We start from the raw sequence: 24344 nt of genomic DNA, 5'->3' as shown, positions 1-24344 counted from the left end.
TGTATGACCAAGGCCCGAAGAAAAAAAAGGGGACGGACAAGCAACACTAATGCATGACTGGGTGTACAAAAAACAGTGATGCACAATGACGCTAGACTCTTCAAATTCTAAATATGGCCCGGCAATGTAGAACAGCTCGACGTGCGCGACACTGCGATGCAAGACAATCGATGAGGGACAACATGACGCGAGGTAACACGACAGATTAAAAGTGTGTGAATTTTAAAGACAAACAGTCCAACGGTGGATGAATTAGATGTGAGATAACTATATTACATCTAGATGCGACTCACCAATTCTGATTGTTAAAACATGAAAAGGATTAAATTGGTTGGTTGCATAGATGATGGACTTGCAGATGAGGCAAAAAAATGGCCAAACCCAGTTGCAAATCAAGAGTGAACTTGCAACTGAGACAGAAAAAAAGTCAAGGATGACTTTACAACTAAAGACAAGAAAACAGGACTGAGCCCTAGATCAAGCCCAGATGCGAGTTAATATTGGACTTACAACTGAGACAAAAAGAAACTTCGGACCTAGTTACAAGTTCGATGCAACTAGCACAAAAAATTAGGCTTAGCGATATGAGTTGAGGATGAACTTACAACTGAGACAAAAAAAAAACAGAAATCAAACATCTTTGGTAACAGACATACACATTTTTTTATGGGGGGGGGGGGGAGGGGGGAGGGGATAACAGACATACAATTAACATAGACATTTTCAGGAAAAAAGGGACACGGAAAAAATAATTCTGAAGTAAATAGAGTTCATAAACTTAAAATGAATAAATAGAAAAGAAAACTGCAGAAACAAAGAGGAGGCTTGGCTCGTGCGTTTTTAGTAGGGTGCGTAGACTAGAGGAGAAAAACAAGAAAACATGGACACGTATATAACAAACAAAGAGACACAGCTCATATGGCTAAATGCCCGGCAAAGAAAAGGCACAGCTACGCGGACAATCACAAAACTGCTACTCGGTAATGCGAAAGGCAGAGGCCCAAAAAAAAACCAAGGGCCCGATGCCCCGACCCCCACTAGCATGTGGACACAGGCAACACGCCGTGAGACAACGCACCTAGACACGAGCGAGACAACACGCCTGAGTGCGCGCGCCAGCCACACACCTACGTTTACGCAAATCTTAAGAGACAAGATCCAACGATTTTAAGATTAGATGTGAGATAGCTATTTTGCATCTAGATGTGAAATAGCAAATCTGGTATATAATCACCTAGTTGCAAATCCAGGTGTGTAAAAGGAAATAAATCTATTTGGTCCATAGTGCAATATACTGAAGAAGGGCAAATTCTGCTGTAATGGGCTGTAGCTATGAGCTGCTTTGAAGTAGGAACCATAAAGAAGCACACTTTTCGTCTGAAAGGAGAAGCCTCATTTGGCCAACAAGGGGAATGCTCTAGCATGATAACCAGCCGTAGGACCTTTTTATTTTTTACCGAAACGCGCAGTAAGTAAATCACTGATCTTTTGAGCCCTTATTCTATTCATGATCATGAACCCCACTGCTTTTACCTGTAAAGTCCCGGCTGAGATAATCGCCCACTGTGGACAGGTGAGCTGCACTTATATACTATTATAACAAAAAAAGAGGGTGTCGCCGTTTTCTAATTATAATCTGGAACATGGACTGCGCTCTAGACCTCTCTCTGTGGCCCGTGGTTTCGTCGTAGGGCCTCGTTTTCGAGTGGAAGCGGACGGACGATAGAATCGGACAGCGGCGTGGGCTTTTGACGTACTGCAGCCTTGACGAGCAAGCCAATATCATGTTGGTGTCAGAATGAATTGTCCCTGCCTTTTTCTTTTTCCTCCCTCGGTCGGATGAGTTGTCTGATAAAATGAAAAACGAAAAATCGATTGCCATGTAGAGTACTCATGGACAAAAAGCTGCATCGGTCTATTTCGCTTTGAGGCAGCGATCCAGGACCGGACAACGGCTGCGGTCAGCCATGGTCGCTCGATGCGTCTGCCGTATACAGTAGGAGCAGTAGACATCTACGCTAGGGCCAACTCAATGGTTTGTACTACTACTACCTGCACGTTTTGTTCACACGACACGATTATGCTTGGAGGGGGCCAGGTTTTGGGCCAGGCTAACAGTGCTTCGCGCTGGCATTTCCCGCACATTCGAAACAAAATCTATAACCTGAACGTTAGCACGGGTATCTGATTGATTCTGAACCCCAGGACCAGCAGGCGTGTAACGTTAGCCTCACCGTAATGCCGTGCGTCAGTGAAACTGTGGATGGTAAAGCAGCCGCGTGACGCGACGCTCAACGTGTCCAGCTCCGCCGCAGCGGCCAGCGGGCGGCACAGCTCGCGAGCAAGAGTCCAACGGGGGCGCACAGGGGGGAAGGCTCGTCGCCATCGACGCGCTTCCGTCGGACGTCCACACTCGGGACGACGAGGACGTGGCGCCTACCGGCCGCGTCGAGCCACCAGAGGGTTCGCGTCCCCGGACGCTTGCGACGAATGTGCCACTCTCACTCGCAACCTACTGATAGCTCAACAGTTGTTCTTTCTTTTTTGCTCGGCAAAAGATTGGTGAGCAGCTCAGATATTGACTCACTTAACCCTACTACATTTTATCTCTACAGCAGTTTCCCTGTATGATGATTTATTCTTGGTCGGTGAACAGCTCAAATACTGCAGTACTCTACTAGTAGTAGTGACGAGGCGAGACATTTTCCTTTCGGGAGAGGGCAATCTTCTCCGAAAGATTCCACGAACAAAGCTTGAGCTGTTGGGCAATGATTACCTCATCGGTGCAAACAGTGAGCTCCAAATGATTTCGACGGGAGTTGAAACATCAGCCCGCGGTGAACCAGTACTAGACCACAACGTGAAGAAGGGTAGGGGAGAGCTCACTGCTCAATGCGCTGCGTTTGCCGTCGAGGCAGCGGGTGCAGCCAGCGGCGGGCGACAGGGCCAGCGCACTAGACCAGGTAGTAGAGCGAAGGGTCCTCTCCTTCACCACTTGCAACGTAGGCGAGCGTGTGCTGCACGGGCCCACATGTCGGCGAGACGAGGACACTGCGCTCGAGCCGCCTATTCCTAGTCCTGAACCTGCTCCACCCAAAGCAGCACGACGAGACCAGTGTGCACGACACACAAGCTGCTATCCCGTCACGTACTACTCACCTAGACCTAGTACCCCCACTCCATACATAACATCAAAAGCTCTAGATAAATTGAGCAATGAACACACCGCCGCACTGGTGCTTTTCACCTTTCCTAGACACGCTAATGATAGTGGTGCCGTCGTGCTTAACTGCTGATCGATGTCGATTTAACTGTCTCACATGCCTAGGATTTCTAATTTTTATCCTGAATACCAAAAAAAAAAACAATCAAGGATGCAAGGCAACGAGATTGCAGATTCACAGATGGTGCTGGAAAGAAAGTAGCGCAGATCAAATCGGGGAGCTTAAAATGTCCAATTTGATGGTACTACACGGTGGAGTAGTAAGTGTACAGACACGACACCAAGGGACAACAGAAGCAGGGAGGAAATGACGCCGCCCAGAGGGTAATTGAGCGCGTTGCGCCCAAATCACAGGCTTTCAGTTTTAATCTAGCTTAAACATCATAGCACATTAGCACGCGAGCCACAAAAGTGGAAAAGAAGAACCCCCATATAGTTAATTGATTATACTATAGCCACCTCCTAAAAGCAACAGACAGATCTCCCCACTGGTGGCGAGGAATCTCACCCCCGCTCCGGCATGCTCGCCGACGACCTCCGGTGCCGGAACGCCTTCATGGGGCTCGGGAAGTGCCACCCCCACCGCGCCTTGGTCGCCGCCGCCTTGGCCGCCACCGCCTTCGCCTCCACGGCCGTCGCGGAGACCGAGCTGGACCTCGCCAGCCCCAGCCTCTCCTCCTCCTCGTCCTCCTCCGCCGCGCCCCCGTCCTTGGCAGAGGACTTCCAGAACGGCGCCCACCCCCAGACCCTCGCCTTTCGCCTCCCGGAGGCGGCAACGGAGGCCATCGCGGCGGAGGATGACGCGGCGACGGAGCGCGAGCGCGCCACCCGGTGCTCCCGCTCGATGAGGCTGTGCACCCGGCCGACGGCGTCGCCGGACGCCGAGGAGGAGGAGGACGGGGAGGCGCAGGTGCAGGGGCAGGGCCGCACGCGAGCGCAGTTGGGGCAGAGCCGCAGCAGCCGGTCGCGGAGGCAGTACGGGCACACCCCGCCGCCGGATCTCGCCGCGGGGTGCTTCCGGCACCGCCACTCGTCGCCGCCGGCGGCCGCGGCCACCGCTGCCTTCTCCGCCTTCATCTCCGTGCGGTTGCTCTCGCTCTCTCTCTCTGCCTCGCGCTTCTTGGCAAGCGAGTGGAAGGAGGGGGGCGTTACGGATACGAACTCACAGCGTCGCTGCGGGAAGGGGCGCGCCGGAGTGTGTAATAAAGGAGGCAATTCCCGGCGGGGCTTAACGGCGTGTGGTTTTTCGGGCACGGAGACAAGGCACGTAGCTTGCGGTTATTCACGAGGGTGCCATTGGGTACAGCTGGGCAGTAGTTGCTGCGGGATCTTGTGCGGTTGCACCTCAACTGCTGTAGCCTAGAACCACCGCATGAGAATGCATCATTCAGGACGTGTAGGGAGCATACAACTGAGCAAAGAAACAGCTTCTGATTTGTTTTGTTTGTAGCACAAATCTGGCTAGAAAAATCTCCAGCCCGATTCTGAGCAACGGCGAGGAGCACCTGCTGTGTCGTCGGCCGCAGAGGATCCCGAGGGTGCTCGAAAGATAAGGCTGCCCGCGCACGTGCGGGGCGGGAATGAGCCGTGCTTGGGTCAGTTACGCGGGGCCCGCGTGTCGGTTTATGACGATGCGACCGAGACGGCTGTTCCTTTATTTCTCTCAATGAGTTTAACTTTAATTATTTATTGAATGAAACTTTGGTGCCCGTGTGGAGTGCACCTGCAGAGCGGTTGCAATCTCGCAGATCTGGTTCGTAGCGCGAATCGTAGGTATCGCGTCTATTTTACACGCACGTCGCACAGGGCGCTACTGACTGACTGACTACGGCCGCAGCCCAGCGTATCGCCGTCGAGGTGCTGTCCGCTTCTGCACGTGTGGTTGACGAACGGCATCGCCTGTGTCGGGGCGCAGAGCCGTGTTGTCTCGCCTTCGGGCGCCCGGCAAAGTCAAAACGATTAGGCCACCATTTTGCATTTTTTGAGATTTATTACTAGTTATTACCACCTTCGAGGTGTTAATATTAGTACTAGTAACTCTTACTACTGTATTCCCTAGAAAAAGAGATTAGTACGAGGAGTGCACTTCACCTGCATCACTTGTAGTAGTCGGTCTTGTGCAATACGTACTAAAAGAAGAAATAAACAACCTTTCAAAAAAAAAAAAAAGATGCACACTCGTTCGCTCTCAAATCGCGCGCCAACGCCGCTGAAAGAGACCGATGCTAAAAATTCTTCCCCGCCACAGGCAATCTGGATGGCGCCCAAGATTCCGTCTATTGTTAATTGCCAAACGTGTCGGCAGAAGGGAGATCAGAGATTAATCTTTCAGGTGTACGTATACCTTGAAGGAGTTTGTCCTAAACGCTCCGATCGAGCCTGTCATGTCCCTATCGGCATCAGGCTTCGTGCGATTATTACGTGAATAATATAGCAACTGACGCAGTTTGGTAGTATTCCGTTAAAGAAAAAGTGTTACGGTGACATGCTGATCGATTCCAATCATTAAGTAACACTGCTCTTTGCACACGGGGGCCAGCGAAACCTTCAAGGTTACGATAAATGAACCAACCGCCGACTAGGGAGGTTAAGGGGGTGTTTGGTTCAGGGACTTTTTAGTCCCAGAGACTAGAAAAAGTCCCTAAAAAGTCTCTAGGAACTAAATGGGAGGGACTTTTTCTACAGGGACTAGAAAAAGACTCTACTAAAGAGTCTTTTTTGATTAGTCCCTGGGACTAGAAAAAGTCCTAGGACTTCTGAACCAAACACCCCCTAAGAAAAGTGTTACGGTGACTGCTCCCTTGCTTCCTAAAGTTTCGGGGGCGAATCTTAATAAGCAGTTCCGACCCATCGCTTTGATGAATGTAGGTTTCAAACTAGTACTCCCTCCGTCCGGAAATATTTGTCGAAGAAATGGATACAAATGGATGTATCTAAAACTAAAATACATCTACATACATCCATTCTCGGGACAAGTATTTCCGGACGGAGGGAGTACTTGTCAAAGGGTTTACTACCTGACTATCGTTGGTGGCAAATAGGGTCATTGACCAGATTGAGTCGGCCTTTATTGGAAGAAGAAGCATACTCAAAGGCATGCTGGTTCTTCACGAGTTGTATTCTGCACATATGAGTAAGGAGAACATTTTTATTTTGAAGATAGAATTCGAGAAGGCTTATGACCGTGTTAACTGGGACTTCCTAGAAGGCGTTATGCGACACAAGGGCTTTGATCCACTCTCGGTGAGTGGATCATGTAGTTGGTTGAAGGTGGACAAACTGCCATGAAAATCAATGGGGAGGCATACCAATATTTTCGTAACTCGAGGGGAGTACGGCAAGGTGATCCGATTTCTCCCCTCTTGTTTAATATAGTCGGAGATGCTCGCGATGTTATCTTAGAGTGTTCTAAGACAACATGCCATATCCAGGGAGTGTTCCCTGCTATTAAGGAAGGTGGAATCACGCATCTCCAATATTCTGACGACACACTGATTCTCATCAAGAATGACCCATTCAGTTTAGTGAACTTGAAGTTCATCCTGATGTGTTTTGAGGCCATGTCTGGACTTAAGATCAATTTTGACAAGAGTGAGGTGTACGTCACTAAGGGAAGCTTGGAGAACAGTTGCGTGTTGCTCACATGATGAACTGTAAACTAGGATTTCTACCTGTTAAATATCTAGGGATGTTGCTTACTTACAAACACCTGACGATCGAAGACTTCTCGTTTCTCACCGACAGGGTGGCTGGCCGGGTTGAACCATGGGTAGGTAGATACCAATCCTCCGAACAAAGTTGGCTATCAGCAATGCTTGCTTGTCCAGCCTACCGATGTTCATCACATGGTTTTTCCTTCTTTAGGACGGGATTCACTCTAAGTTTGATGTCGCTCGCTCGAGGTTCTTTTGGGGTAAAGAACTAGGTAAGAAAAAAAACCATATGGTGCACTTTTGTACCATATGTGCCCCTAAGGAGGTTGGGGCCAAGGTATCCTCAACACCGAACACATGAATTGGTGTTTAATGGCCAAATGGGCCTGGAAGATCTTGACCGGGAAAGGTGGCCCTTGGCTCGATATTATCAGACACAAATATCTACAAACAACCCCTGTGTCCACGGCATCCTCCAACCACGGGTCCGTCATCTGGAGATCCATTTCTAAAGTCTGGCATCTACTTCGGGTGGGTGCAGTTCATGCAGTTGGTAACAATAAATCCACGGTCTCCTGGCTTGACCTCTGGCTTGGCCCGAATCCCCTCGCACTTGACTTCCAACGACTTTTTGCGATCTACTCTACACCAAATGCCCTGGTTAGTGATATCTGGAGGAATGGACAGTGGTGTCCATTATTTCGTCGATCCTTAGGCCCAATGGACGAGGTTGAATGGCTACAACTTGCATCTCAGCTAAGGGGTTTTCGCCTATCGGCAGACCCAGATACCTTTAGGTGGAAGCTTGAATCCTCTGGTCAATTTTTGACCAAGTCCCTATACAAGGCTCTGCATCTTGGAGCAGCCAAATTTCATGCCATGGACATTTGGAAGGCCAAATTACCAGTCAAAACTAAGATCTTCCTATGGCAACTAGTCCGTGATAGGCTTCCGTCCGGCACCGAAGTTCAAAACAGACATGGTCTAGGGGATGGACTCTGCTCTCTTTGTGGTGCTCAGGAAGACGGGTAACCACATGTTCTTTTCTTGTATCATGGCCCAATTTAGGTGTGGCCGCATTAGGAATGTTACCTCGTGCAGTTGGGCACCGACGTCCTTTGCGGCGTTCCACACACTCAACGGGAGATTGTATAGTCTCCCTAAGCAGGTTACTTGGATTCTTTTTGCAGCTATGTCTTGGTGCTTGTGGCAAATCCATAACAAAGCCTTGATTGAAGGCTCTTTTATCAAACACCTAACTGATGCTTTATATAAAATGACTATCTTCTTACAGCTATGGGGACCGTTGAGCAAGCCGCAGGTGGCGGAGGCGATTGACGTGCTTTGCGACAAGCTTTGATCACATGCTCAAGCGCTCAGGGATGGTGGCAGCTTACTTGGTGACTGAAGCATACTTGGTCGTCGTTGTGATATTCTCCGGACTTATCATTGTTTAGTTGCGGCTTGTGAGCCAAGGGCCTTTTGAGGCTTTTTATCAAACCTTTTATTTCCCTGCATTTACTTTCGGAACTATTTGTGTAACGCTTTAAGGGATTCAATTCACTAAATCCAGGCAAGCGCCTCTTCTCTATAATAGGAAGGGCAACCCCAGATGCCTTGTACATTTTCCTCCCTTATTAATGAAAAGGCAGCGCTCCTGTTAGTTGCTAAATAAAAACCACAAAGATGAAGTGAAGATTCAGTTTCGCTATCTTTTACAACCTCTGTACATTAATATATGATTTTTTTTGTAGTTCAGACATCTTACAATAGTGTACAGAGGGAGTACCTCCATAATGTTTAGACAATTCATAATAGGACCCCCAATCCTTGGCGAACAGTCACCAGAAAGGATGGCAAGTGTGAACCCAGACGATAATTTATGTGGTTGGACGTGGCATATTACAAAACTGTCATGACAGTTTGTTTAATTTGCAGGGAGTGCTGGGCAGAAACTGCCACCGTCATATTTAGATCTGACGGTTCTGGGTGAGTTTGTCAGGATTGGGCTCCTAATGAACGTTCGCTGGATATCATTACGGTCACTACAAAAAAAAGACACTTGCGTGACATTATGGCCCGAACAATTTTTTTTCTATCATGGATATGACACTTCTATCATGATGTGGTGGACTCCTACTTCTATGACAAAAAATGGGCTTTTCATCCTGGGCAGGCCGGAGACGCACCTGCATGACATTCTTTGGGCCGTCCATGACGTAAAAAATCATGGTAGAAGTGAGGGCGAGGAAATTTTTGGGGAGTTCCCGGTATATGGTGGGGTGGTTGGGCCCGAGCGATGAAGTCGTTTGCGCATTTCTCTCGTATGCGCGCGTGTGTGCGAGCCGTGTTCGCTAACTGAACCCGAGCGAGGTGTTCGCTTACTGAACCCGAGAGATCGATCGCCCCCACACTACCTATACTGAACTCGAGCGATCCCTTCACTGCTAAATGAACCCAAGCGGTTCCTTCGCTGCTAACTGAACCCAATCGATCCCTTCGCTGCTTACTAAAGCCGATCGAGCCCCCGTATGTGCAAGACGCAGCCGGTTGGGTTGCCTCTCGATGAATAGTGCCTGCCCCTTGCTGCCGCGCGTGTGATACGTAGAACGAGTCGAGACTTGCGTCGAGCCCTTTGCATGAGACGTGGTGAGTTGACCTAGCCCATTGGTTGGCTGTGGATGAACAGTTTCCGTTGATGCCGCCCGCTCGTACGCCCCACCCCAGCCGAGTTTGGGGTTGGATGAACAAGACCTCATGGTAGTAGGCGGTTGGCGCTGGATGAACAGGACCCCGAGGAGGCCGTGCCGCGATGCGCCACACCCCAACCGGTTGTGGATGGATGAACAGGACCCCGTGGAGGCTGGAGGAAGTCAGACGGTGGATGAACAATAGACCGTGGAGGCTGGAGGAAGTAGACGGTGATGAACAGTAGCCCGCGGAGTCCCGTTTTATGGTATGCCAGACCCCTCCCAATGAACAGGACCCCCATTTCCACCGTGGACGGTTGGACAGAAGTCCATTTTCACTACGCCACACACCCCTCCCGATGAACAGGACCCCGTTTCGACCGTAGGTGGTCGGCGAGAAGTCTGTTTCGTCCATTTTCCGGTACGCCACACCCCTCCTGATGAATAGGACCCCATTTCCGAAGTAAATATGCCCTAGAGGCAATAATAAAGTTGTTATTTATATTTCCTTATATCATGATAAATGTTTATTATTCATGCTAGAATTAACCGGAAACTAGATACATGTGTGAATACATAGACAAAACACAGTGTCCCTAGTAAGCCTCTACTAGACTAGCTCATTAGTCAAAGATGGTTAAGTTTCCTAACCATAGACATGTGTTGTCATTTGATAAACGGGATCACATCATTAGGAGAATGATGTGATGGACAAGACCCATCCGTTAGCTTAGCATAATGATCGTTAAGTTTTATTGCTATTGCTTTCTTCATGTCATATACATATTCCTTTGACTATGAGATTATGCAACTCCCGGATACCGAAGGAATACCTTGTGTGCTATCAAACGTCACAACGTAATTGGGTGATTATAAAGATGCTCTACAGGTATCTCCGAAGGTGTTTTGTTGGGTTGGCATAGATCGAGATTAGGATTTGTCACACCGAGTATCGGAGAGGTATCTCTGGGCCCTCTCGGTAATGCACATCATAATAAGCCTTGCAAGCAATGTGACTAATGAGCTAGTTACGGGATGATGTATTACAGAACGAGTAAAGAGACTTGCCAGTAACGAGATTGAACTAGGTATGAAGATACCTGAAAGTGCAACTAATCCCTGGGTGGTTTTGGTAATTCATAACAACATATAGCTCATTGAACTAATATTCTTTCAAGATTAATGTTTCAGAAAGTTCAATGGTTGGTGTGGCATGGATTAGATATGTGGACCCCTCAAAATGCTAAGGACACATATTGGCAAAAGCTCAAGATTCTACATTTTCATTTTAGTGATCCAAGATCACATTGAGTCCATAGGAAAAGCCAATACTATTAAAAGGGGATGAGGTGTTGCTTAATGGCTTGCTTGCTCAAAATGCTTAGTGATATGCTCCAAAAACCCTCAACCAATTTCTCATTTCCACATATGTCCTAAACCTAAAGTCAAACTCGGCCCCACCGATTTGATCTATCCGGCGCCACCGAGTTCACTTGACATAGTTGAAGGAAATATGCCCTAGAGGCAATAATAAAGTTGTTATTTATATTTCCTTATATCATGATAAATGTTTATTATTCATGCTAGAATTGTATTAACCGGAAACTTAGTACATGTGTGAATACATAGACAAACAGAGTGTCACTAGTATGCCTCTACTTGACTAGCTCGTTGATCAAAGATGGTTAAGTTTCCTAGCCATTGACATGAGTTGTCATTTGATTAATGGGATCACGTCATTAGAGAATGATGTGATTTACCTGACACATTCCGTTAGCTTAGCACTTGATCGTTTAGTTTGTTGCTATTGCTTTCTTCATGACTTATACATGTTCATATGACTATGAGATTATGCAACTCCCGAATACCGGAGGAACACTTAGTGTGCCATCAAACATCACAACGTAACTGGGTGATTATAAAGATGCTATACAGGTGTCTCCGATGGTGTTTGTTGAGTTGGCATAGATCGATATTAGGATTTGTCACTCCGAGTATCGGAGAGGTATCTCTGGGCCCTCTCGCTAATGCACATCACTATAAGCCTTGCAAGCAATGTGACTAATGAGTTAGTTGCGGGATGATGCATTACAGAACGAGTAAAGAGACTTTCCGGTAATGAGATTTAACTAGGTATTGAGATACCGACGATCGAATCTCGGGCAAGTAACATACCGATAACAAAGGGAACAACGTATGTTGTTATGCGGTTTGACCGATAAAGATCGTCGTAGAATATGTAGGAACCAATATGAGCATCTTGGTTCTGCTATTGGTTATTGACTGGAGGCGAGTCTCAGTCATGTCTACATAGTTCTCGAACCCGTAGGGTCCGCACGCTTAACGTTCGGTGACGATCGGTATTATGAGTTTATGTGTTTTGATGTACAGAAGATTGTTCGGAGTCCCGGATGTGATCACGGACATGACGAGGAGTCTCAAAATGGTCGAGACATAAAGATCGATATATTGGATGGCTATGTTTGGACATCGGAATGGTTCCGGGTGAGTTCGGGCATTTACTGGAGTACCGGGAGGTTACCGGAACCCCCCAGGGAGTATATGGGCCTTACTGGGCCTTAGTGGGAGAGAGGAGGAGGCGGACAAGGTGGGGGCGCGTCCCCCAAGCCCAATCCGAATTGGGGTGGGGGACCGGCCCCCCTTTCCTTCTCCCTCTCTCCTCCTTCCTTCCTCTCCTACTCCAACTAGGGAAGGGGGGAATCCTACTCCCGGTGGGAGTAGGACTCCCCCTTGGGCGCGCCATAGAGAGGGCCAGCCCTCCCCTCCTCCACTCCTTTATATACGGGGGAGGGGGGGCACCCCATAGACACACAAGTTGATTGTTTAGCCGTGTGCGGTGCCCCCCTCCACAGATTTCCACCTCGGTCATATCGTTGTAGTGCTTAGGCGAAGCCCTGCATCGGTAACTTCATCATCACCGTCATCATGCCGTTGTGCTGACGAAGCTCTCCCTCGACCTCAGCTGGATCTAGAGTTCGCAGGACGTCACCGAGCTGAACGTGTGCAGATCGCGGAGGTGCCGTACTTTCGGTACTAGGATCGGTCGGATCGTGAAGACGTATGACTACATCAACCGCATTGTCATAACGCTTCCGCTTTCGGTCTACGAGGGTACATGGACAACACTCTCCCCTCTCGTTGCTATGCATCACCTAGATGGATCTTGCGTGTGCGTAGGAATTTTTTGAAATTACTGCGTTCCCCAACAGTGGTATCAGAGCTAGGTTTATGCGTAGATGTTATATGCACGAGTAGAACACAAAGAGTTGTGGGCGATAATAGTTCATACTGCTTACCAGCATGTCATACTTTGATTCAGCGGTATTGTTGGATGAAGCGGCCCGGACCGACATTACGCGTACGCTTACGCGAGACTGGTTCTACCGACGTGCTTTGCACACACGTGGTTGGCGGGTGTCAGTTTCTCCAACTTTAGTTGAATCGAGTGTGAATACGCCCGGTCCTTGTTGAAGGTTAAAACAACACACTTGACGAAAAATCATTGTGGTTTTGATGCGTAGGTAAGAACGGTTCTTGCTCAGCCCGTAGCAGCCACGTAAAACTTGCAACAACAAAGTAGAGGACGTCTAACTTGTTTTTGCAGGGCATGTTGTGATGTGATATGGTCAGGACATGATGCTAATTTTTTTTGTTTGAGATGATCATGTTATCAGCAACTGGCAGGAGCCATATGGTTGTCGCTTTATTGTATGAAATGCAATCACCATGGAATTGCTTTAATTTATCACTAAGCGGTAGCGATAGTTGTAGAAGCAATAGTTGGCAAGACGACAACGATGCTACGACGGAGATCAAGGTGTCGCGCCGGTGACGATGGTGATCATGACGGTGCTTTGGAGATGGAGATCAAAGGCACAAGATGATGATGGCCATATCATATCACTTATATTGATTGCATGTGATGTTTATCCTTTATGCATCTTATTTTGCTTAGTTCGACGGTAGCATTATAAGATGATCTCTCACTAAATTTCAAGGTACAAGTGTTCTCCCTGAGTATGCACCGTTGCGAAAGTTCATCGTGCCGAGACACCACGTGATGATCGGGTGTGATAAGCTCTACGTTCACATACAACGGGTGCAAGCCAGTTTTGCACACGCAGAATACTCGGGTTAAACTTGACGAGCCTAGCATATGCAGATATGGCCTCGGAACACTGAGACGGAAAGGTCGAGCGTGAATCATATAGTAGATATCATCAACATAGTGATGTTCACCATTGAAAACTACTCGATCTCACGTGATGATCGGACATGGTTTAGTTGATTTGCATCACGTGATCACTTAAATGATTAGAGGGATGTCTATCTAAGTGGGAGTTCTTAAGTAATATGATTAATTGAACTTTAATTTATCATGAACTTAGTACCTGATAGTATTTTGCATGTCTATGTTGTTGTAGATCAATGGCCCTTGCTACTGTTCCTTTGAATTTTAATGCGTTCCTAGAGAAAGCTAAGTTGAAAGATGATGGTAGCAACTACACGGACAGGGTCCGTAACTTGAGGATTATCCTCATTGCTGAAAAGAAGAATTACGTCCTAGAAGCACCGCTGGGTGCTAGGCCTGCTGCAGATGCTGTTGATGACGTTAAGAACGTCTGGCAAAGAAAAGCTGATGACTACTCGATAGTTCAGTGTGCCATGCTTTACGGCTTAGAACCGGGACTTCAACGTCCTTTTGAACGTCATAGAGCATATGAGATGTTCGAGGAGTTGAAGTTAATATTTCAAGCAAATGCCCGGATTGAGAGATATGAAGTCTCCAATAAGTTCTATAGCTGCAAAATGGAGGAGAATAGTTCTGTCAGTGAACATATACTCAGAATGTCTGGGTACCACAACCACTTGACTCAACTGGGAGTTAATCTTCCTGATGATAGTGTCATTGACAGAGTTCTTCAATCACTGCCACCAAGCTACAAGAGCTTCATGATGAACTATAATATGCAAGGGATAAATAAGACAATTCCCGATCTCTTCGCAATGCTAAAGGCTGCGGAGGTAGAAATCAAGAAGGAGCATCAAGAGTTGATGGTCAACAAAACCACCAGTTTCAAGAAAAAGGGTAAAGGGAAGAAGGGGAACTTCAAGAAGAACGGCAAGCAAGTTGGTGCTCAAGTAAAGAAGCCCAAGTCTGGACCTAAGCCTGAGACCGAGTGCTTCTACTGCAAAGGGACTGGTCACTGGAAGTGAAACTGCCCCAAGTATTTGGCGGATAAGAAGGATGGCAAGGTGAACAAAGGTATATGTGATATACATGTTATTGATGTGTACCTTACTAATGCTCGCAGTAGTGCCTGGGTATTTGATACTGGTTCTGTTGCTAATATTTGCAACTCAAAACAGGGACTACGGATTAAGTGAAGATTGGCTAAGGACGAGGTGACAATGCACGGGAAATGGTTCCAAAGTCGATGTGATCGCCGTTGGCACGCTACCTCTACATCTACCTTCGGGATTATTTTTAGACCTGAATAATTGTTATTTGGTGCTAGCGTTAAGCATGAACATTATATCTGGATCTTGTTTGATGCGAGACGGTTATTCATTTAAATCTGAGAATAATGGTTGTTCTATTTATACGAGTAATATCTTTTATGGTCATGCACCCTTGAAGAGTGGTCTATTTTTGTTGAATCTCGATAGTAGTGAGACACATATTCATAATATTGAAGCCAAAAAATGCAGAGTTGATAATGATAGTGCAACTTATTTGTGGCACTGCCGTTTGGGTCATATTGGTGTAAAGCGCATGAAGAAACTCCATTCCGATGGACTTTTGGAATCACTTGATTATGCATCACTTGGTACTTGTGAACCATGCCTCATGGGCAAGATGCGTAAAACTCCGTTCTCCGGACCAATGGAGCGAGCAACAGATTTATTGGAGATCATACATACTAATGTATGTGGTCCAATGAACATTGAGGCTTGCGGCGGGTATCGTTATTTTCTGACCTTCACAGATGATTTGAGCAGATATGGGTATATCTACTTGATGAAACATAAGTCTGAAACATTTGAAAAGTTCAAAGAATTTCAGAGTGAAGTGGAAAATCATCATAACAAGAAAATAAAGCTTCTGTGATCTGATCGTGGAGGAGAATATTTGAGTTACGAGTTTGGTCTTCATTTGAAACAATGCAGAATAGTTTCACAACTCACGCCACCCGGAACACCACAACGTAATAGTGTGTCCGAACGTCGTAATCGTACTTTACTAGATATGGTGCGATCTATGATGTCTCTTACTGATTTACCGCTATCGTTTTGGGGTTATGCTTTAGAGACGGCTGCATTCACGTTAAATAGGGCACCATCTAAATCCCATGAGACGACACCTTATGAACTGTGGTTTGGCAAGAAACCCAAGTTGTCATTTCTTAAAGTTTGGGGCTGCGATGCTTATGTGAAAAAACTTCAACCTGATAAGCTCGAACCCAAATCGGAGAAATGTGTCTTCATAGGATACCCAAAGGAGACTGTTGGGTAAACCTTCTATCACAGATCCGAAGGCAAGACATTCGTTGCTAAAAATGGATCCTTTTTAGAGAAGGAGTTTCTCTCGAAAGAAGTGAGTAGGAGGAAAGTAGAACTTGATGAGGTAACTGTACCTGCTCCCTTATTGGAAAGTAGTTCATTACAGAAATCAGTTCCTGTGACTACTACACCAATTAGTGAGGAAGCTAATGATGATGATCATGTAACTTCAGATCAAGTTACTACTGAACCTCGTAGGTCAACCAGAGTAAGATCCGCACCAGAGTGGTACGGTAATCTAGTTCTGGAGGTCATGTTACTTGACCATGACGAACCTACGAACTATGAGGAAGCGATGATGAGCCCAGATTCCGCGAAATGGCTTGAGGCCATGAAATCTGAGATGGGATCCATGTATGAGAACAAAGTGTGGACTTTGGTTGACTTGCCCGATGATCGACAAGCCATCGAGAATAAATGGATCTTCAAGAAGAAGACTGGCGCTGACGGTAATGTTACTATCTACAAAGCTCGACTTGTTGCGAAAGGTTTTCGACAAGTTCAAGGAGTTGACTACGATGAGACCTTGTCACCCGTAGCGATGCTTAAGTCCGTCCGAATCATGTTAGCAATTGCTGCATTTTATGATTATGAAATTTTGCAAATGGATGTAAAGACTGCATTCCTGAATGGTTTTCTGGAAGAAGAGTTGTATATGATGCAACCCGAAGGTTTTATCAATCCAAAGAATGCTAACAACGTGTGCAAGCTCCAGCGATCCATTTATGGACTGGTGCAAGCATCTCGGAGTTGGAATAAACGTTTTGATAGTGTGATCAAAGCATATGGTTTTATACAGACTTTTGGAGAAGCCTGTATTTACAAGAAAGTGAGTGGGAGCTCTGTAGCATTTCTAATATCGTATGTGGATGACATATTGTTGATTGGAAATGATATAGAACTTTTGGATAGCATAAAAGGATACTTGAATAAAAGTTTTTCAATGAAAGTCCTCGGTGAAGCTGCTTATATATTGGGCATCAAGATCTATAGAGATAGATCAAGACGCTTAATTGGACTTTCACAAAGCACATACCTTGACAAAGTTTTGAAGAAGTTCAAAATGGATCAAGCAAAGAAAGGGTTCTTGCATGTGTTACAAGGTGTGAAGTTGAGTCAGACTCAATGCCTGACCACTGCAGAAGATAGAGAGAAAATGAAAGTCATTCCCTATGCTTCAGCCATAGGTTCTATCATGTATGCAATGCTGTGAACCAGACCTGATGTGTGCCTTGCTATTAGTTTAGCAGGGAGGTACCAAAGTAATCCAGGAGTGGATCACTGGACAACGACAAGAACATCCTGAAATCCCTGAAAAGGACTAAGGATATGTTTCTCATTTATGGAGGTGACAAAGAGCTCGTCGTAAATGGTTACGTCGATGCAAGCTTTGACACTGATCTGGATGACTCTAAGTCACAAACCGGATACGTATTTATATTGAACGGTGAAGCTGTAAGTAGGTGCAGTTCTAAGCAAAGCGTCGTGGCAGGATCTATGAGTGAAGTGGAGTACATAGCTGCTTCAGAAGCGGCAAATGAAGGAGTCTGGATGAAGGAGTTCATATCCGATCTAGGTGTCATACCTAGTGCATTGGGTCCAATGAAAATCTTTTGTGACAATACTGGTGCAATTGCCTTGGCAAAGGAATCCAGATTTCACAAGAGAACCAAGCACATCAAGAGACGCTTCAATTCCATCCACGATCAAGTCAAGGAGGGAGACATAGGGATTTGCAAGATACATACGGATCTGAATGTTGCAGACCCGTTGACTAAGCCTCTCTCATGAGCAAAACATGATCGGCACCAAGACTCCATGGGTGTTAGAATCATTACTGTGTACTCTAGATTATTGACTCTAGTGCAAGTGGGAGACTGAAGGAAATATGCCCTAGAGGCAATAATAAAGTTGTTATTTATATTTCCTTATATCATGATAAATGTTTATTATTCATGCTAGAATTGTATTAACCGGAAACTTAGTACATGTGTGAATACATAGACAAACAGAGTGTCACTAGTATGCCTCTACTTGACTAGCTCGTTGATCAAAGATGGTTAAGTTTCCTAGCCATTGCCATGAGTTGTCATTTGATTAACGGGATCACATCATTAGAGAATGATGCGATTGACTTGACCCATTCCGTTAGCTTAGCACTTGATCGTTTAGTTTTTTGCTATTGCTTTCTTCATGACTTATACATGTTCCTATGACTATGAGATTATGCAACTCCCGAATACCGGAGGAACACTTAGTGTGCTATCAAATGTCACAACGTAACAGGGTGATTATAAAGATGCTCTACAGGTGTCTCCGATGGTGTTTGTTGAGTTGGCATAGATCGAGATTAGGATTTGTCACTCCGAGTATCGGAGAGGTATCTCTAGGCCCTCTCGGTAATGCACATCACTATAAGCCTTGCAAGCAATGTGACTAATGAGTTAGTTGCGGGATGACGCATTACGGAACGAGTAAAGAGACTTGCCGGTAATGAGATTGAACTAGGTATTGAGATACCGACGATCGAATCTCGGGCAAGTAACATACCGATGACAAAGGGAACAACGTATGTTGTTATACGGTTTGACCGATAATATCTTCGTAGAATATGTAGGAACCAATATGAGCATCCAGGTTCCGCTATTGGTTATTGACCGGAGATGATTCTCGGTCATGTCTACATAGTTCTCGAACCCGTAGGGTCCGCACGCTTAATGTTCGGTGATGATCGGTATTATGAGTTTATGTGTTTTGATGTACCGAAGATTGTTCGGAGTCCCGTATGTGATCACGGACATGACGAGGAGTCTCAAAATGGTTGAGATATAAAGATCGATATATTGGATGGCTATGTTTGGACACCGGAATGGTTCCGGGTGAGTTCGGGCATTTACCGGAGTACCAGGAGGTTACCGGAACCCCCCGGGGAGTCTATGGGCCTTATTGGGCCTTAGTGGGAGAGAGGAGGAGGCGGCCAAGGTGGGGGCGCGCCCCCCAAGCCCAATCCGAATTGGGGTGGGGGGCCGACCCCCTTTCCTTCTCCCTCTCTCCTCCTTCCTTCCTCTCCTACTCCAACTAGGGAAGGGGGGGGGGGGGAATCCTACTCCCGGTGGGAGTAGGACTCCCCCTTGGGCGCGCCATAGAGAGGGCTGGCCCTCCCCTCCTCCACTCCTTTATATACGGGGGAGGGGGGCACCCCATAGACACACAAGTTGATTGTTTAGCCGTGTGCGGTTGCTACCTCTTGAGCATGCGTTGGTTTTCCCTTGAAGAGGAAAGGGTGATGCAGCAAAGTAGCGTAAGTATTTCCCTTAGTTTTTGAGAACCAAGGTTTATATCTAGTAGGAGATAAGACGCAAGTCACCTATTACCTGCACAAACAATCAAGAACCTTGCAACCAACGTGATAAAGGGGTTGTCAATCCCTTCACGGTCACTCGCAAAAGTGAGATCTAATAAAGATAGTAAAGTAAATATTTTTGGTATTTTTGTTGTATAGATTGGAAATTAAAGATTGCAAAATAGTAAACGAGATGCAATGTAAATAAAAGAGATGTAATATAATAGGAAAGAGACCCGGGGGCCATAGGTTTCACTAGTGGCTTTTCTCAAGATAACATGTATTACGGTGGGTGAACAAATTACTGCCGAGCAATTGATAGAAAAGCGCATAGTTATGAAAATATCTAGGCAATCTCGAGGACAAGATTTTTCTTAAGGGGGGTAGTGTTGTAACACCCCAAAAATTTAACCATATTTCGTTTATTAAAATTTTGCCAGGAAATTAAATTTTTATTTTCTGGATTTATCTTTTCAGAACTTCTCTTTTCTTTGATATTGTGAAGTTTTTACCCCAAGTGAAAACCTTCCAAAAATATTATTGGACTTGTATACCCTCTCAAGAAAACATTTCTTTTATCAGTGGGTTTATTTGCATAATTGTTTTTCCTGAGCTTTATTCTTCTAAAAATGATTTTTCATGAGTTATGGAGCCTCTTTTGCACTGTAACCCTTTCAAATACTTCTTTAAAATTTCAACCAAAATTTGGGGATGTCATGTGATGTTTCCACATCACTTTTATGCAAAAATATCTTTTGGTCATTGGAGATTTTGAGCTCTACACCAAATTTTCAAATCTGGTCCAGTTGGTAATTTTGCACTACAACCTATTTAAATATTTCTTTAAAAATTCTTCCAAGTGTTTGGAGATGTCAGTAGATGCATATAATTCTACTCTATGCAAAAAACCCATGAGTGTTCTTTGAAAAATTTGAGCAAATCATCCTCTTTTGCTCTCTGGTCCAGTTTGGCATTTTCTACTGCAACTCAATTTTTGTTTGCTCTGTTGCCCATGATTCTTTTTCCTGCTTATAGTCCACCCTGCAAAACCCTTAAGTCCAGGAGAGTGGGCCCATTGGAGTAATTTTGGTCCATGCAAAGACAGCCTTTAGTTTCTGTCCAGATTTGGTTTTCTCAAAAACTTACACTAACAAGTTTTTGTTTTTGACAAACTAACCTTGCCACCCTCTTTATCATCCAAAGAGACCATGATCTGGAGTTTTTGGCCACCCCAAGAGTTGCCTAGATGCCCTTGGCATTCTGTCAAACACCTTGAGTGCATGAACAGAATTAGCATGAGCCCTAGTTTGCATTTTGAACCTGCTTGTTTTGCCAAACCAGCATGTCCACTAAGCTCATAGATGACTCTAACCTAGACCTGTTAAACCCCAGCTCCACCCAAGCCTCCTGGCATGCCTTGGCATTTTGCCGAACGCCTAGCGTGCGTGCTCTGGGCGCGGCCAGAGCGCGCGTTTTGCACGTGCGTGCGCCCGAGTCGCCGCGTCCCACCGCCGCCTCCCCGCGCTCGTTCTGGCCACTCCCCTCGCACAGCCTGCACGCCCGACCCCTCCCTCTCCGCAGAGCCGCCCTGGCCCCCTCCTGGCGTGCTACAGCGCCGCCGTCAGGTCGGCCATGGCAGCAAGCGGCCGGCCGCAGCAGCCCCTGCCATGGACGGCGCCGCCCGAGCCACAGCCGCTCGCTAGCTCGCCTCTGGAGCAGTCCAAGCTTATCCGCGAGCTTGTCCACTAGCGCCCGTCGTCTCCACGTCGCCCTGCTGCAACAGAACATCGGTTCGCCGGCGTCCTTATCCACGGCCGCGGGAACCGACCTCGGCCGCCTATAAAAGGAACCCCCAAGCTCCTCCAAACCCCCAGGCAACCACATGCCATCCCTCTGATGCCCCCATAGCTGGCAATCGATGGGGAGAGGCCGTCTTCCCCATCTCCGGTCAGCTCGGCCGCCGCCTCGCTCCGGTGCCGTGCGCCGTGAGCAGAGCCCACCTAGCCCAGCCAGCACCACCGTCCGACCCCCCTCGATCTTGCGGAGCCACCCAGCCTCTCAGCTTCGATCGAGAGCCACCATAGCCCAAGTCCCCAATCCTCCCGAAACCGCCGTCCACCGCAGAGCTCGCCGCCGGCGACTCCCTTCACCCCCACGACCCTCTCGACCACCGGGAGGATCGCCCTAGCGCAGTGAACCTATCCCCGCCGTCGGAGCCCCACGAGGAGCCGCCAATCGCCGGCGTCGATCGCCGGAACCCCGCCACCGCTCGGACAGAGGAGGAGGGAGGCGCGGGCGACTGGTCAAACCTGACCAGTGGGCCCAAGGGACCCACTGTCAGTGACCCACGGGTCGGCCCGCGCGGGTTAAGTGGAGGCGTAAAGCCCGAAGTACGTGTCCCCCTCTCGAAAGCGTATTTCGTCCGAAACGTTTTCTTTTCTGTTTTATTTTAAAAACAGATTTTGACTAAACTTTGACTGGCTATAACTTTTTAAATATAAGTCCAATTGACTTGATTCTTTTTCTGTTGTTTCTCAAATTCTGTCTAGTTTATTTTCATATTTATTTGAAAATTTTCCAAACAACTTTTTTGTACTGTTTTTAAACTATGCGTTAATTTGAATATTTTCAAAAATAGGATTTTGAAGAAGAAGGCAACTTTCAAAAAGTGCACCCCACTTGCATACACTTGAAGGCAAGCATTCTGAACCCTGGCATAATATTTTTGTGTGTTGTTTGATACGGTTACAACACCACCTTGACATGGAGCATTCGTTATTTTATGTGACGATACAATCATACGCATGAGTGCATAATGAAGATTCTTTGCTGTTAGAAATGGATATGCTTGTGATATTAATCATCTTCGTATGCTTTGCATGCATACCGGAAGGAAGCCGGGAAAGTCTCTGTCTTGGGTAGACACGAGCTTGTCCCTAGTTCCTCGTCGAGACGAGTGTGTCCGGTATGGCATGATGAGGTATGATGAGTGGTGATTCTATCTATTAATTGAAATATATTTGTTATGCTAATCATACAGGGAATACTTGAACCTCCTGAGTCGGCCGTAGATCGAGTCTTGTTCCAGTAACCCCCATACTTGTTTCGTACTACCACTTGTCCCTGCCGCAGGTAGGGTACGGTTCAGTAAGTTGTCAACCCCTTACCTAGCACACACCGTACAAAGAGGCCATGGTGGAAGATACCGGAGGCCTCCGGTAGGCATGCCACCTGGTCCGGGGGCATGGGTGTTTCGGTTGTAGCCGAAGGGGTAGCTCCCCTAGTTTGCGCGCGGTATAAATTTTGTGATCCCATGCTAAGTCGAGGTTGTAGCCTCCCCACTTAGAGTTTCGCTTAACGGGTGTCGTGGGTGATTCCCGACACCGGTAAGTTAGGATGGTGTGTGCGGTTAGGTGTGTTTTCAATTAAAAGACCGTAGACGGAATTAGTCCCGATGGACTAAAGAAATCTGTTACCCATGGGTAAAGAGTACACCCTCTGCAGAGATTATACATCTATTCAAATAGCCGTGTCCATGGTTAAGGACTACAGTCTGGGAATGGGTCAAGTGTCGGTCTTAGTGTCGGTCTTCGGAGGAAAAACTGCTAAACTAGAACATTGATTATGACCTATGACATATGAGGATTATGATTATTATTATTGTGGACTAACCATTTACATTATTTGAATTATTGAGTATCCCTGGGACGGTTCTACCTCCTGGATACTCACTGCGATTATTCTCTTATAAGCCCTTTATGTGGTGTCGCTCAGACGCCCGACTGTGGCATGCTTGGTATTTAAATTACTTATAAGCCCTTTATGTGGTGTCGCTCAGACGCCTGAATGTGGCATGCTTGTTATTTAAATTACTTATAAGCCCTTTATGTGGTGTCGCTCAGACGCCCGACTGTGGCATGCTTGTTATTTAAATTACTTATAAGCCCTTTATGTGGTGTCGCTCAGACGCCCGACTGTGGCATGCTTGTTATTTAAATTACTTATAAGCCCTTTATGTGGTGTCGCTCAGATGCCCGACTGTGGCATGCTTGTTATTTAAATTACTTATAAGCCCTTTATGTGGTGTCGCTCAGACGCCCGACTGAGGCATGCTTTATATTATTATCTTTTCGAGGCGTCGCTTCAGACACCCGATCGGTGCATTCTATTTCTGCTCCCTTATTGCATATTCATATGAACAACCTGCTTGCGTGCATCATGGATTTTTATTTCGTGGCTGACGTTGTGATCATAGAATATTTCAGAGCATGATCATCATTTGTTATATTATACCTGTGTTCATAATGTTTGCGAGTACATTCAAAAGTACTCACTGGCTTGTCCCTGGCTATTGTCTTGGCCAGATTTCTTGCGTGGAGAGGAGCGTTGCGACGACAGCCCCGGAACATACGCAATGATGATAGCAGCCTCGCGAAGATAGGAGTTATCCTGGTCAGCTGTTCCTGTGGGAAATGGAGTCCCATGGCCACTGATGAACCACAAACCGCTTCCGCCATCAACCACTAGAAACCATTTGTTGTACTCATAGGCCAGAATGGTCTTGTACCACATATTTTGTAATTTTGCTTGGAATTTCTGTATCAAGTTGGTGCCTCATCAGCTAACAGTAATCCTGGGGCTGGTGAGCACAAGGAACATTTTTGGGAAATTGATACCCCGAAAATCCGGTCCTGACAAACTTGGTATCAGAGCCAGGCTGACCATTGGCTAATTCTATCTTAGCCAGGTCAATAAACCTAGGTTAACCAACCCACCAGACCTTAACCAAAACCCCAGCCAAGCTTGTCGTGTAAGATAGCCACACAGTGACCCGACACCTTTTGGCAGTC

At 46.6% G+C, this 24344-nt stretch overlaps 1 protein-coding gene across 1 annotated transcript; it reads right to left on the bottom strand.

The window, feature by feature from the left end:
• Positions 1 to 3422: 3422 nt before the first annotated feature.
• Positions 3423 to 4632, bottom strand: LOC109774666 (uncharacterized). The gene has a single exon (XM_020333417.4). It carries the CDS (start codon positions 4298 to 4300, stop codon positions 3728 to 3730), a length of 573 nt encoding a protein of 190 aa, XP_020189006.1. The 5' UTR covers positions 4301 to 4632; the 3' UTR covers positions 3423 to 3727.
• Between the last annotated feature and the right edge of the window lie 19712 nt (positions 4633 to 24344).

The sequence above is a fragment of the Aegilops tauschii genome, chromosome 6 (assembly GCF_002575655.3).
Source record: "Aegilops tauschii subsp. strangulata cultivar AL8/78 chromosome 6, Aet v6.0, whole genome shotgun sequence".
Classification (NCBI taxonomy): Eukaryota; Viridiplantae; Streptophyta; class Magnoliopsida; order Poales; family Poaceae; genus Aegilops; species Aegilops tauschii.
The sequence above is the reverse complement of the archived record's forward strand: the minus strand, read 5'-3'. Positions and strand labels throughout refer to the sequence as shown.